The following is a 15,255-nucleotide window of genomic DNA, read 5'->3' as shown; positions in this document are numbered from 1 at the left end:
CACTCAGTCCTACTTCTTGTTCAGCCAATCGCTCAGCCAAACAAGTTTGTTAACATTTGCAGGAGAGAATGCGTCCTGCTTCTTGTTTACAATATCACCTAAGAGAGAACAGGCATTCGCATGGCACTGTGGTAGCCGGCATTGCAAGATATTTATGTGCCAGACACACTAAAGATTCATATGTCCCTTCATGCTTCAATCACCATTCCAGAGGACATGCTTCCATGCTGATAATGGGTTCTGCTAGATAACCATCCAAAGCAGTGCGGACTGACGCATGTTCATTCTCATCATCTGAGTCAGATGCCATCAACAGAAGGTTGATTTTCTTTTTTGGTGGTTCGGATTCTGTAGTTTCCGCATCAGAATGTTGCTCTTTTAAGGCTTCTGAAAGCATGCTCCACACCTCACCCCTCTCAGAATTTGGAAGGCACTTCAGATTCTTAAACCTTGGGTCGAGTGCTGTAGCTATCTTTAGAAATCTCACATTGGTACCTTCTTTGCGTTTTTGTCAAATTTGCAGTGAAAGTGTTCTTAAAACGAACAACATGCTGGGTCATCATCCGAGACTGCTATAACATGAAATATATGGCAGAATGCGGGTAAAACAGACCAGGAGACATACAATTTCTCCCCAAGGAGTTCAATCACAATTTAATTAATGAATTATTTTTTTAATGAGCATCATCAGCATGGAAGCATGTCCTCTGAAATGGTGGCCGAAGCATGAAGGGGCATATGAATGTTTAGCATATCTGGCATGTAAATCCCTTGCCATGCCAGTTATAAAAGTGTCATGCAAACGCCTGTTCTCACTTTCAGGTGACATTGTAAATAAGAAGAGGGCATTATTGCCCGCAAATGTAAACAAACTTGTTTGTTTTAGCGATTGGCTGAACAAGAAGTAGGACTGAGTGGACTTGTAGGCTCTAAAGCTTTACATTGTTTTGTTTTTGAGTGCAGTTATGTAACAAAAAAATCTACACTTGTAAGTTTCACTTTCACAATAAAGAGATTGCACTACACTACTTGTTTGAGGTGAATTGAAAAAATACAATTTATTTGCCATTTTTACAGTGCAAATATTTGTAATAAAAAATAACAATCTAAAGTGAGCATTGCCTACTCTGTGTATTATTGTAATTGAAATCAATATATTTGAAAATGTAGAAAACCATCCAAAAAGATTTAATAAATTTCAATTGGTATTCTATTGTTTAACAGTGTGATTAAAACTACGATTAATCATGACTAATTTTTTTAATGCGATTGTTTTGAGTTAATCGCGTGAGTTAACTGCGATTAATTGACAGCCCTAGTAAAGAGCGTACTGTGTAAATGTACACACATTTTTCTATGTTCCCTCTTTGTTGCAGGTTCCCCGCATGCACGAAGTACTGTAGTAACTGCAATCAAATTCACAATTTCAGATCAGCCACAGCCTATTGACTTACTTCTTAAAGGTTGCATAGGTGAGTTTCAATTCCTATCGAAATCTTGTGAGCTCTGCACATGAGGTCTGGTACACTATCAATGGCCTACCACTGCCCTATTTTGTATTGCAAGTAAGATATTTTTCAAATTGATTTGAGACTAATTTAACCCCAGAGAAATGTAGATGAAAAAGATCTAGAGTCCCATGCTGCGGTTGCAGAGTGAGTGTTAGTATATGTTCTGGTCTTCCTCCTTCAGGTATGTGTGTCACTCATGAATGGAAACTATTAATTTAGTGGAGAATGAAACCCCTGTGATTCTGGCTTCACAGACAAGTGTCTTGTAAAATATTTCTTAGGTTGGACACCCCTGTCTCTGCATCTGAGAGCTATCAAAGAGAAACTGCAAAAACTCTGCTTCAGAGACATCTAGGCTGAGCATCGAAAAGAAACTTCCTCTACAAAAACTAAGGCTTCTACTTGGACTCTCAGATGAAGTCACTGGTGGCTAGCATCACATTGGTATTTCTATACCCCTGATGTAGCCTGTTGCCTCAAATAGTTTAAATCCTATCCCAGAAAAAGGAAGGGAAAATAGATCTAAATGCATCACTATGTATAAGCTTTGCTTCTAGAATTATTTTTAATAATTGTGTATAAGATTTCTTCATATCCTGGCTCCTTCAAATATCATATGTCACTCTGAGGATCAGCAGTAGATAGAGCTTGAAGAAATACTAAAACATTGCATTTAATGCTGTCAAACAAATGTTATGTTATTGTCCTGCAGGTGACTTCTTAAAGACTCTTCAGGATCCTGACTTGAATGTTCGACGTGTTGCTTTAGCCATGTTTAATTCTGCTGCTCACAATAAGCCTTCTTTAATCCGAGACATGCTAAACACTGTCCTACCCCACTTATACAATGAAACTAAGATCAGAAGGGAACTGATACGGGAGGTACGTAGACTAGTGCTGCTGCTTCATGAGTTCTGTATGTCAATGTCTTGGTCAACATGGAATTGACAGGAATATGCTATGATGCTCTCATGAGCAAATAGTTGGGTGGAACCCTTGGGGCTCAGGTGGGTGGGAGAAGAACATCTAGTAGGCATTAAGTTGGTAGCCCAGATGTGGCAGTAGGGAGCCTTCCTCACTGATAGTGACCAGGTGTATCATTCTTTCCTTTTAAGGTAGAAATGGGACCGTTCAAGCACACAGTGGATGATGGCCTTGATGTGAGGAAAGCTGCCTTTGAGTGCATGTACTCACTGTTGGAAAGCTGCCTTGACCGACTGGACATCTATGAATACTTGAACCACGTGGAGGATGGACTTAAGGATCATTATGACATTAGGGTAACATCCTCTCCTTATCTGTTCAAGAGTAGTGGAAGTAACTGGTTTTGATCTTATTTACTACACTGAAGGCCAGGGCTCAGATTGCGCCGATGTGTGATGGTGCAGTGCCTGGCACCCTTTTCATGATGCTTTCTTGTTCTCTAGTATTTAGGCTTCCTCTTATTTTAAAAAAAGGTTACTAGCTGTTACAGTTGCTGCGCTGGCCTTGAAAACATAACCCATGTGCAACTGATGTACTGATGTCTGCATCAGTTTGCAAAACCTGAAACAATGGCTCTGAAAAGTGTGACATGCCACAGTCAAGGAAGAAGGCCATATTGGTTTAAAAATCTGATCTGGTTTAGAGGGGAAGTGAAAGCAGTTATGAAATATAACAAATATAACAAATGGAAGAAAAAGGAATTTGATAGTAATGCATATAAATCAGAAGCTAGGAATTGTAGAAAATGTATAAGGGAAGCAAAGGGGCAGGAGAAATCCATTGCCAGCAGAGTTAAGGACAGTAAGAGAGAGTATTTTAAGTATATGAGGAACAAAAATAATTCTGACAATAGTACTGGTCCATTACTAGATGGAAATGATAGTTGTCAATAATAATGCAGAAAAGGCAGAAGTGTTTAAATATTTCTGTTCTGTATCTGAGGAAAAAAACAGATTGCCTCATCATATGATGATGGTGACACTCTTTCCCTTCCTCTAGTATCTCTGGAGGATGTTAAACAGCAGCTTCTTAAGTCAGACATTTTGAAATCTGCAGGCCCAGATAACTTGTATGCAAGAGTTTTAAAAAGCTGGCTGTGGAGCTCACTGGATGGTAATGTTGATTTTCAATAAGCCTTGGACATCGATCCTGGGCAAGATAATGGAGCAGCTGATATGGAACTCAATAAAGAATGAAAGAAAAGTAATAAAATTTAATGTCAGTCAACATGAATTACTGGAAAATAGAACCTGTCAAACTAACTTGATACCTTTTTTTTTTAAGTGAGATTACAAGTTTAGTTGATAAAGGTAATTAGCATTTGTAAGGCATTCGACTTGGTACTGCATTACATTTTGATTAAAAAACTGTAACAATATAAAATTAACATGGCTCATGTTAAATGGACTAAAAGCTGGCTAACTGATAGGTCTCAAAATATTACTGTAAACAGGGAATCGGCGAGTGGGTGTGTTTCCAGTAGGAGGTTCCAGAAGGGTCTGTTCTTGGCCCTACTCTGTGTAACACTTTTATCAGTGACCTGAGAGAAAACATAAAATCATCACTGATGAAGTTTGCAGATGACATTTGGGGGAGCAGTAAATAATGAAGAGGATAGGTCACTGATTCAGAGTGATCTTGGTTGCTTGGTAAACTAGACACAAGTAAACAACATGTGTTTTAATACAGTTACATGTAAATGTATACACCTAGGGACAAAGAATATGGGCCTTACTTATAGGGCGGGAGACCCTATCCTGGGAAGCAGTGACTCTGTAAAAGATTTGGAGGTCATGGTGGATCATCAGCTGAACATGAGCTGCCAGTGTGAAGCTGTTGCTAAAAGAGCTAATGTGACCCTTGGATACATAAACAGGAATCTTGAGTAGGAGTAGAGAGGTTGTTTTATCTCTGTATTTGTCACCGGTGTGACCCGCTGCTGAAATACCGTGTTCTGTTCTGGTGCCCACGATTCAAGAAGGATGCTGAAAAATTGGACAGGGTTCAGAGAAGAGCCATGAGAATGATTAAAAGATTAGAAAACCTGCCTATAGTGATACAGACTCAAGGAGTTCAATCTATTTAGTTTAACAAAGAGAGGGTTAATGGGTGACTTGATTACAGTCTATAAGTACCTACATGGGGAACAAATATTTGATAATGGGCTCTTCGATCTACAAGAGAAAGGTATCATGAGATCCAGTGGCTGAAAGTTGAAGCTAGACAAATTCAGATTGGAAATAAGGCATAAATTTTTAACAATGAGAGTAACTATTGGAACAGTTTACCAAGGGTTGTGGTGGATTCTCTCACTGACCCATTTTAAATCAGAATTGTATGTTTTTTTCTAAAAGATACATGTTAGGAATTATTCTGGGAAGTTCCATGGCCTAGGCTATACAGGAGGTCGGAGTAGATGATCACAGTGGTCCCTTCTGGCTTTGAAATCTATGAATTTTGTGTGAATGCAATTGCACTAGAATAAATTGTTCATACTGGTACAGCTTTTTAGAAATAAGCTATGCTTATGTAAATACTTGTGTATTGGTTCAGCTCTGTCCACATTAGTTTTACTATATGAACTTCTGAACAGTTTTCAATCCTTCTATTATTCTTTTAGGGCTGGTCTACACTCAATTTACTGTCACTGGCATCTCTTACAGGCAAAGCTTATAAGAGTACTATCTTTTCCCTCTGGCCCCCTTCAAATTTGACTTCTGCTGAGGGCCAGATCCTGTAGTACTCAGTGGGGCAAAACACCCACTGACGTCAAGATTTTGCATGAGAGAAGTCTTAAGGGCTGCAGGATTTGGCCTGTTTTTAAATACTCAGAAGGGTCCCGTGTATTCTGTAATGCTTTGGAATTTGATGCATGCTTATTTTCTAGAATCTAAACCTTTCTTTTGTCTAAAAGACATACCCTTTATGAGTGCAAAGAAAACCATCCGACAGAGAACAATGTGATGCAGTGATTTGTCTGAAATTGTTGCAATAGAGTGCATGGGGACTTGATAGAAGGGTTCTGGGTTCAAGGGGGATCTGAGAGTATTTTAAATCAGCCTTTTTAAAAAAAATCCTCTAGATGTTGACTTTCATCATGCTGGCTCGACTCTCCACACTGTGTCCTAATGCAGTTCTACAAAGGCTAGAGCGATTGATTGAACCCCTGCGGGCAACCTGCTCTACTAAGGTAAGATTAAATGAAAGCTTCAGTTGAGTGTCTGTGATTTTGGAAAAAAGTCAGTACTATGCTTCTGTGTGCAATAGAGATTTTCCAAGATCCGGAAAGTCTACAAGCACCACTGCTTTGGTACTGCAGTCTGGGTCTTAATCCCTGGTAAAAGCAAGAATTTCACATTTGTAATAAAACAAAAATTAAATGTTTCTGAAAGGTATGGTGCCTTAGACCATTTGTCAGAACTTGCTGAAAATGAGCCAATTTGGGGCCTACAATATCTAAAATATTTGTTATGGAATGGAATTTTTGTCACAAGTTCTTAAAAACTAGACCTTTGCAGAAAATATTTAAAGTAATAAATGGTACTGTGGTCTTGAGGTTAAACTCAACCTACTTAAATCATAGTTTGCTTATTTCCATACTTGCAGTAAATAGCACTCAAGATCATTTGAGTTTTGAGACTTCAATTGTGGTTCTGCTCTGAAAAAATGACTAATGTTGTGATGTTCCATGTTTATGGGCTTTGAAATATTTCTATATCAGATTTGCTCAATTACTAAATAAAAGGATGGGTATTCAAACTGCCATCCCTGCAAAGTCAGCTTGCATGTTCCAACCAGTAACAAATATTCTACAATAGGAACTAAAACAGCTCTGCTGATATGCAAGCCACAATAGAATCCAGCTCCCTCTCCCATAGCTGTGTTGGCTTTGCAGGTGTAAAAAAAACTTATACAAAGCAAATTTATTTTCAGGAAAGTATTCAGCGTGCATATAGCAGGGTGATGTTTAGTTGCCATTTTTACCTAATTATAGACTTTATGGTGAAGAGACATTAAAACCAAGCAGTGAAAAAGTAACCACAGCTGCTAGATTTCACGTAATAGTATTAACTTCACATATAGGTGGAGCAATTATAATTGAGGTCATGAATACCTAGTCACCTTGGCTGCCAATAGGAAATTTAGTTTTGTTGATTAGTTTGGTCAGGTGTATTGTACTGTACCTAGAATTTATTATTTTAGATGTGTAACTTAAACTGATGTATCTATGTAGCACTTGCTAATGGAGATGTGTGTAGGTATCAAAGCAGAAATAGCCTTTTGTGAATACATGTACATAATTTAGCTTGTTCATAATCATCTTAATGATAAAGTACGACTACTGTGGGCATTTTCAACAATGCTCAGTGTCCGTTTAATTCTGCTCTGTCTGAATCAGTTAAGTCCATATGGATTGCTTTTGGGAAAAAAAATCACCATAAATTCCTCTCCAGTTAGAAAATATCCCACCTCTCTGACTCCCTCCCACTTTGACTGTGCATATGTTCATCCTTTTCCAGATCCCATTTAAGGGCGGTGTTTTACATTTTTTAGGTAAAAGCTGGTTCAGTGAAACAGGAATTTGAAAAGCAGGATGAACTGAAACGGTCAGCAATGAGGGCGGTAGCTGCTCTACTAACCATCCCTGAAGTAGAAAAAAGTCCAGTGATGGCTGAATTTTCTTCTCAAATCAGAGCCAATCCTGAAATGGCTTCACTCTATGAAAGCATTCAGAAGGATTCAGCTTCATTACCTACCACAGAATCAATGGACATGAATTAAAGTCCTCTGTATCCTTCCCCCATTACCCTCCTCCCCCCACAACACATAAGTGAAATAGATGCTGCATAGGCAGGTAGAAGACTGTCTCAAAGCTAGCCTCAGCTTAAAAAAAAGTTTATGCTGTTTAAGAAAATGACCGCTAGTTCAGCTATGTGAGTCAGACTTCTGATTAAATAAGTTGGCAATAAGACTAAGGTTAAAAGGGCTGTGTGCTGCAGAGGGAGTGAAAAACAAGTATATTAAATTATTCAGCATGTTATTAAAGGGCTTAAGTGAGGCCATCTGAATTTACTATTACAATTCATTACTGAAAAATAGAAACTGTCTCTTGGAAGTTTCCCATCTTTGTAGCATTTCTTGCACTGCCATTTTGAATAAGGACAGTAGTTTAAAGGCAACTTAGTTTTCATTTTTGCCATTACACATGCATTTCTATCCAAGGTAACTTGTCTGCAGAAGGTCTTTCTATCCTTTTCACTAGACTACACTAGTTTAAAAATTAAGAGCAAATGTCCTGAAACTCAGAACCAGTTAAATGGCAGTACCACAGCCCTGTTTTCAAAATTAAGACACCCCACACTAAGATATTAGCTAATGTTTACTATAAACTGCACTTGAGCAGAATTTCTTTCAAGCTCTACTGGTTTTCGGTGTAGCTAAATTCACAATTTTATTGATATTCTAGTAATTTTTATGGCAGCAAAAGGCAAAGCTCACTCGATTTTTCATTCTCAAGAAGTTTGACCGTACAAAGTAACTAAAATCAAGTTTCTTCCAAAATAGAATGGCATCTGTTTTAAATTATCATTTTAATCTTCCACAAAAAGTATTTCTTTAATCTTTTTATATATGCAGCAGTCTTTTCCTGTATTAAGTTGTCAGCAGTGTTCCACTGGCTAACTACAGACTCTTGGTTGTGACTGTCAGATACCAAAGCATTGATGTATTCCAAACTGTAGTCATTAGAACTAAAGAAATACAGCATACAGCTGTAGAAGAGACCTGCCTTCAGTACTCTGGTATCAAATATCTAGTAAAATAGTATAAGGCAACTACTAAGTTGCATGAATGTAAATTAGCTCTTTTGCACACCATACAAGAACTTGTCAATAGTTATCTTGCTCAAATCCTGCCCTGCACAGGGAAAATTCTGTAACAAGAATGACAGATGGAGTAATGGTAAACCAGAGAATGAAGCCATAACACTTCTTGCAGACATGTATTTGTAATCTTTCATTTCAGGTTGTTTCCTGTTTTTGACTGAGTGGTTAGTGTGAAACATTTTAACAGTCCTATTTATAGTGCAAAGTGTGAGACCTTTCCACTTGGTATGAGTGGCATCCTAGGAAAATAAAGATGTATTTTTGAAGCTGTATCTGCTCCAATATTTAATAGAAGTAAAACACATTTGGTTAACCACAGCATTTCAGCTATGCTGCTCCTAGTCTGTCCCTTAAACTACTTGAGGGAGTTATACTCATGTGACATTTCAGAAGACCATTACATTTTAATTCTTTTTCTATTAATTCTCCCACGATTGCATTCCATATGCTATGCTCCAACAGTGCAAGGTGCAAGTTTCCAATCTCACAGTTATAGCACAGAATCTTTCCTTTGCTCTAAAGCATTAGGTATTAACTACTACCAGAGAATAGTACCTGTTAACTAATGCAAGTCATCTCTACACAGTATTGAGTTGCAGCACCACTGAATTTAAAAAAAAATACACACTTTAAAAAAAAAAAAAAAAAAACCCACACTTAACTACAAGAACTTGCCCACTATCTTAGCAAGTGTCCCCATCAGGAAGATTTATACTAGTCTTAACCATACAGCATGGTGTACTACTATACTTCCTGGAATATTAGTGTTCCTTAACAGAAGTAGTAGTGGGGCAATTCAAAGGGTGCTGTACTCCCATTCCCCTTTCAGCTTCCTACCGTGAGTCTTTAAATTCAAAGATGATTTATATATATGAGTTCCCCCCCGCAATGGAACAGGAAGTGAACAGGCAGCTTAGAAATGCTCTAGACAAAGTGTAACAGTATTCACTGTAGTAGCCCCATTAGAGGCCTCCTTTTGAATTCAATAAGCTTTCTACACTTATGCATGAAATAAGGACCTTAAGACTTACAGTAGGAAAATGAAGGCTAATTCAGTACCAGTGCAATTTCACACCATTGCAATAGTGCAGTTCTTTCCCTCCACCTTTAAGAACAGCACAGAAGGAAAACTGAGGCACTCAGTCTGCCTTTAGTCTCACTTTTTCACTAATATTTCATAGGGAGATGAAATCTTCATTGAGGTCTGGTCTGATGAAGACTTAATACAACCATTCAACACATACCATCACATTGTGGCTTTTTTGTATTTTATTAATTACAGTTACACAGAGGAGGAGACCATTTATTCGTTTTCCTCACTGCGCAGTCTGGCATTTGGATTGGTGATCTTGATAGCAAGCTGAGCTGCTCGTTCCACGATTACCTTGCGATTCTTGGAGGAAACGTTGTGAGCAATCTCTGCACAATAAGACCTATTAAAATATTAATATGGATAAAGAATCAGTATTTCAGCAGCATAAGGCAGGCCAGTATTCAATTCACAGCCTAGGGGGGAAAAGTCTCCCCCTTTTAAGCAGCACAGGAATGGAAATATTGAGCTAAGTGTGCATGCATTGTGTAGGGAAAGAACAAGCAAGCAGCTCTAATAAAGTATTTTTGCAAGAAAGTTAAAATAAATATTTGAAGAACCAAATATAGTATTAGCTGGTGTCTGATGAGAATTCATAATTTAAGCAGTTACTCCTCTGCAACATTCTTCTGGACTATTTATAACTAGAACTAAATAGGCTTAAGTTTGAATGTAAACATTAAATCTAAATTCTGAACACCATGTTAGTTGAAAGATGAGTAGGTTTTAATCTGGTATTTTAGCAAAATCTACAAAAGTTTAACAGCCCAAATATTCCACTTGCACTTCATTTCCTTTCTCCATTTCTCATCTGCCCACTGCTGTAGAAGATTAACTCTTGCAGTAGGACAGTGTGTCAAATCACAAAATATTAGTACCAGCTTCCTGCTCCCAAGTAGCAACACACTCCCCTACCCTGCTACTGAACCGTCTACTATTCTCTTCAAATACCAACTACATTTTCCTCTCCTGATCCCACTTCTCTGCATTATCGCTAACATCCTCGGATTGAGTTACTGCTGGAATAAGGCAGTGCAGATCTAATGAAAACAGCCAGGTTGCATCCACTCATGTCAGTAGTGACTCAAGCCCTACCACTGATAGTTCCAACTCAGTTTCCTTGTGGGGCTCAGTTTAGTTACAGCAAAATGTAATACATAGTTAGAAAATGTAATTCAAAATATACCAGGGACCAAATAGGTTTCCTGCAATACACAAGTCATCAGATGCATTTACAAGGATAAAAGGTTACTGTTTAAAGAATTAAGTCTGTCATTTTATAAAGCCTCTATTAGTTACGACATGACTATGATCTTTTGCTTGTGCAATTTAACAAATACTGTATTAAGAAAAATGCAATCTTAGCACACATTATTCCTAAATCATTACTGTGTTTCCACCTTGTCCTTATAGCACCTAAATATCAAGTTGATGAAAGCAAATCCATCTGCCTAGTACTATTTTCTAGGATGCTGCTGCTGCAGCAGTTTGTAGACATGGAGGTATTCAGCACATTGTCAAATCAGACCCTGAATTTAGTGTGATATTAAGACCAATCATGATACTTAAGTTAAAGGGAGGTTGTGGAATCCCCATCAGTGGAGGTTTTAAAGAACAGATTACACAAACCAGTCAGGAAAGGCCTACTTGGTCCTGCTCAACATTAGAGTTAAGGAGGACTACATGACTTCTCCAGGGCCCTTCCGCCCTACATTTTTATGGTTCTATAATGTAGTTACTCAGGAAGCCTGTACCACAAGAATAAGATCTACAAAAACCTATACAAAGCAAAATTTAGGGTTTGTTTAATCAAAGTTCAAAATTATTTCTACCCTTTGAATGTTTGATCATAAAATGATCCTCTCAAAGGCTGAACAGGACGATGCACTGTACTTAAATAGAATGTCTAATTCTGTTCTTTTAAGCAGGTGTTCTCAAGCTCTCTCCACCTTGGACCCCAAAACTCAAATACAACCTTGGTTTTTTACCTCAATTCCCAAAATCCTTTATGGTCACATCTCACAGTCTTTTGTTGTTCCCAAAAAACCATGGTATTACAGGAACAGCAAGGAACCACGACTTGGTTTTGAGTTGGAGGGTACAGGCTGGTCAGCAAGTTGATATTGCAGAGGGATAGGAATGCTGTACAAGGGTGGTTAGAGCAGTTGCAGGCTAGGGCTAGTTTCAGTTCATCCCCTCCCAGATTCTGCTCCAGGAAGGTTCCACTTAAGAGATGTCAAGAAGTTGAATACTTTGACAAGCAGGACTGCATGTTCATCCTCTTATGCATAGGTCAGTAGTGTCCAAAGGCCTCCAAACATGATTGAGGCCCCAATGAGCTAAGGCCCTGAATAATGGCATGGTACTTCCTGGGCGCAAAGCATGGTATAGATGGGCAAGAAGAGGGAGCAGCTCCAGCGACAGGCAAAGGCAGGAGAAAAAGAGAACAGAGCACCTTGGGCTTAAAATCTAGCAGATTCTAACCATTTCACTGGATCTCTCTCCTCCCTTGAAACTTGCCCTGCACTCCTGCCCCCCCATCCCGCCCCTTGAGAACTTTGATTTTGATCACAAAATTACAACAGAACTGAAGTGTAAACCTGCATCACAGAATACCAGGGTTAGTTTAAGACAAACATTTTGAATGAGTTTTAAAGAGATCTTTCCCAACTTACTTGTTACTCATCATCAGCACCTCAAGTTCTTTGACGTTGTGGACCAGAAACTTTTTGAATCCTGTGGGCAGCATGTGTTTCGTCTTTCTATTGCTACCATAACCAATGTTGGGCATCAAGATTTGGCCCTTGAACCTCCTGCGAGCTCTGTTATCGATACCTCTTGGTTTACGCCAGTTGCGCTACAGAAATGCAAGGAAGTTTTAAGAATACAATTGCACGATCATGAAGAATAAATCCAAAGATTCAGGGTGGACGTGATCTTTTTCAAACAAACATTTCTCACATCCTACAACATTACAAGCACATCTGCAAGGAACCTCTACCATGGTGTTATTACAGAAAATCCACATTTCTGATTCTCGATAATTAAAGATACTTTTTATGTTTGACCTCATCATAGCGACTAAATATAGTCACTTCTCAGGCTTTAAGATTTAGACACTCTTTTCCAATTTTTTTTTGTTCAGAGGGATGCATACCTTGATCTTGACATAGCGATCTGATTGATGGCGGATGAACTTCTTGGTTCTCTTCTTGACGATCTTAGGTTTCACCAGGGGTCTGAGGGCAGGCATGGTGTCTACGATAGATAAAACACAGATAAGAAAGGCCACAGAACAAGATGGCAATAAGTCATCTCACTCAAACCTGTAGCAGATTGCCTTCCATTAACTAGCCACTTCCAAAGCTAGCAATGGAATGGGTATTCCTCTGCAGTAGTTCTCCCTCCTGCTTCCGAAGCTGGAAGAGTACTGAAAGCTCTCCAGATGCGGTCCCGGGGAGGTCCCATTTTGCCCACACGAGTCAAAGTTATTTGGGAATAAAATGTCTTTGCAAGTTGTATCACAGAACTGGCACAAGACGTTTTTAGGAGCTTAATTCCCAAATGATCCCACCCATCCTCCCAGTTCTGTGGCTGTTACTAGACTCCTTCCAGTTTGTGGCCAAACAGCTGAGTCTAAAAAGCCATCCTTGCAGCATGTACTAGTTTCCATTCCATAGAAACTAGAAAAGTAAATATAATCTTGCCCCCCCATCCCAGCTAGATCTCTCCAGTATCATCTCAACAGATGCTATTTCAATTTGAGTTGTGTGTCCATTAAAGAACGTTTTGGTTTCCCCTGTGCAATGCAATAACTCCCTCTAGCATTAACCCTCAAGGCCTTTCCCTTACCTACAGCAAGGCTCCTACTTCCACTGGCCAACACAGTGGCTTATGCAACCACTTTAAATTGGGATTTCCAGTGTGATCTTGGTTGACTAGAGGTGAACGATGCTCACATACTAGGATGTTCAGCACAGTAGTATAAAGAGATTAGATAGTGACGTCCGCGTGATCACTCGTGTGAGTAAATTACCACTCAGTAGGAGGACGACATTTTGGGGGATCCTAGTAGGTTCCCTCCAATCACGCACCCCTTCTCCCCCCAAGCAGTCCTCTTGCCACTGGGTTTCCAGGCGCACAGCCGAGGCGACACTGGAGCCCCTGCAGGGGTGGGGGACGATGCCCCGTTTCCCCAAGCTGCAGCCCCAGCGCCCCCAGCATTCGGAGACGGGACCCCCTTCCCCCTCCCCTGGCAGCCCGAGCGGGGGGGAGGGGGGGGAAGAAGAAAGCTCCGGTCACCCAGCGCTGGGGGCCAAGGGGTCTCCTGCTCTGCCCCCTGCTTTCCCAGGGCCGGCGAATGAATCCACCCCTTCAGTCGGGGAGCCCAGAACTCGCCCCTCCCGGAGCGGCCCACCACACCCCCATGCTCGCCTAACCCCCCTTCCCTGCATCCCGCTCCCGAATCCGGCTCGGCCGCCAGGCAACCCCCCGGCTCCGCGGCCTGGGCTCCGCGGCCACAATAATTCGCCCCCGCCGGGAAATACCCCGGAGCGCTGAAGTAGGGAGCCGCCAACGGGCCTTGGGAGACTGCAGGGCCAGGCTAGCGGGTCCCCGGGCACCGATGGCGACAGATCCCGACCGGCGCGGCACTTACCAGTTCCTAATGGCGGCCACCCTGAGAGGCAGCGCCGCTGAGAGAGAGAGAACGGCCGAGCGCGCGGGCTGATGAGGTAACTCCTGAAGGTCCTGGCAGGCCAGATCCCTGATCAGGACCCAGAAAGGGGGACTCTGAACCAGCCTCCTAACCCTAGTAACTAAGATGGTTAGATGAAGACCAGAGAGTATTTATTTAAGAGAATAACAGATGTTAAAATGACTCGTAGTTTTTCTACAATAATACCAACTATAATCTGCCAGGACCTATCTCCAAGCAACTTCCGCCAACGGCATAGGCAACAGCCAGAGGAGCGAGAATGAAGCTACTTCCGCCAGTACTGATACCACTATCTGAGGGCCATCTAGTGGCAGGTTTCGGATACTGCAGCGTTGATGCCACATGGCACCCAAGGGCAGATTAGGAGCAAAGAGTCCTGTGGCACTTTATAGACTAACAGACGTATTGGAGCATGAGCTTTCGTGGGTGAATACCCACTTCTTCGGAAGCAGATTACTACGTTTTTGGCTGTTTTCATTTATTTACTTTTTTCATTTTATTAACATGTTTTTTTTCCTGCGTCTTCACGGGAGATTGTCAGGTAACAAAGCTTCAAATATTAATTGTTGGTTGCATAAAATGTTGCTTTACGAAATCAATATTTTTATAATAATGTAATATTAATAAATATACCTATATAAACTCTTTACAATGTATTTTCTATTAATATTAAGGATTTTTCTTATTTTTTAGGGACGTTTCCAGATAAAATATTTCTTAAATGTCTGTTTCTTGCTAGTGTTGTCAACTTTTGCTGTTTTTATCACAGGACACAAACTGTTGGTGTTTTTTCTCAAAGCTCATCTTTTACGCAATGTTTAATTTTCTGCGTTTCACTTAGGTTTCAGTCCTCCTGCAACTGGATCCAGTTGGCTCATGCAATTAGTGATATTTTTGGACAGGATGTAAAACTAATCTGGGAAGTTTTGGCTGCCCTGATAATTAGAAACGACCTGGCACTTATCACAAGACTAGCTCTTCGCCCTGAGGATTTAACCAAATCTAGGTACAGGTAACTGCATTCTGTGTCCCTGCATTGCCCTTGCAATTCTAGTTTTTGAAATGTAT

At 40.2% G+C, this 15,255-nt stretch overlaps 2 protein-coding genes and 1 non-coding gene across 4 annotated transcripts in view; 1 reads left to right on the top strand and 2 right to left on the bottom strand.

Moving 5' to 3' along the window:
• Positions 1–7,277, top strand: part of LOC135881286 (cullin-associated NEDD8-dissociated protein 1-like) — a 31,390-nt gene extending 24,113 nt beyond the window's left edge. The window contains exons 9-13 of one of the 2 annotated variants that reach the window (XM_065407884.1): positions 1,377–1,463; positions 2,281–2,393; positions 2,627–2,791; positions 5,578–5,685; positions 7,050–7,277. In XM_065407884.1, the coding sequence (XP_065263956.1) occupies positions 1,377–1,463; positions 2,281–2,393; positions 2,627–2,791; positions 5,578–5,685; positions 7,050–7,277 (701 nt within the window). Of the gene's footprint in view, positions 1–1,376; positions 1,473–2,223; positions 2,394–2,626; positions 2,792–5,577; positions 5,686–7,049 lie in introns of both variants that reach the window. The other variant, XM_065407883.1, reaches the window with a different exon arrangement.
• Positions 7,278–9,631: 2,354 nt separating this feature from the next.
• Positions 9,632–14,206, bottom strand: RPL32 (ribosomal protein L32). Its single transcript, XM_065407521.1, has 4 exons — positions 14,128–14,206; positions 12,628–12,728; positions 12,146–12,327; positions 9,632–9,813 (listed from the first exon to the last, which is right to left on the bottom strand). The coding sequence occupies exons 2-4, from the start codon at positions 12,721–12,723 to the stop codon at positions 9,684–9,686; spliced, it is 408 nt and encodes a 135-aa protein (XP_065263593.1). The 5' UTR covers positions 12,724–12,728; positions 14,128–14,206; the 3' UTR covers positions 9,632–9,683.
• On the bottom strand, positions 12,795–12,934 carry LOC135882013 (small nucleolar RNA SNORA7). The gene has a single exon (XR_010561571.1). It is a non-coding gene; the product is annotated as a small nucleolar RNA SNORA7 (small nucleolar RNA).
• Positions 14,207–15,255: the final 1,049 nt, after the last annotated feature.

This window comes from Emys orbicularis, chromosome 7, assembly GCF_028017835.1.
Source record: "Emys orbicularis isolate rEmyOrb1 chromosome 7, rEmyOrb1.hap1, whole genome shotgun sequence".
Taxonomy (NCBI): domain Eukaryota; kingdom Metazoa; phylum Chordata; order Testudines; family Emydidae; genus Emys; species Emys orbicularis.
This window is presented reverse-complemented; position numbering and strand designations above follow the sequence as displayed.

Excerpts from the sequence above, each read along its gene's own strand:
- RPL32 (XM_065407521.1), bottom strand. The coding sequence starts at position 12,723 with ATGCCTGCCCTCAGACCCCTGGTGAAACCTAAGATCGTCAAGAAGAGA. Across the intron at positions 12,328-12,627 it reads ATCGCTATGTCAAGATCAAG|CGCAACTGGCGTAAACCAAG; the intron begins GTATGCATCCCT and ends GCATTTCTGTAG. Across the intron at positions 9,814-12,145 it reads GTGCTGATGATGAGTAACAA|GTCTTATTGTGCAGAGATTG; the intron begins GTAAGTTGGGAA and ends ATATTTTAATAG.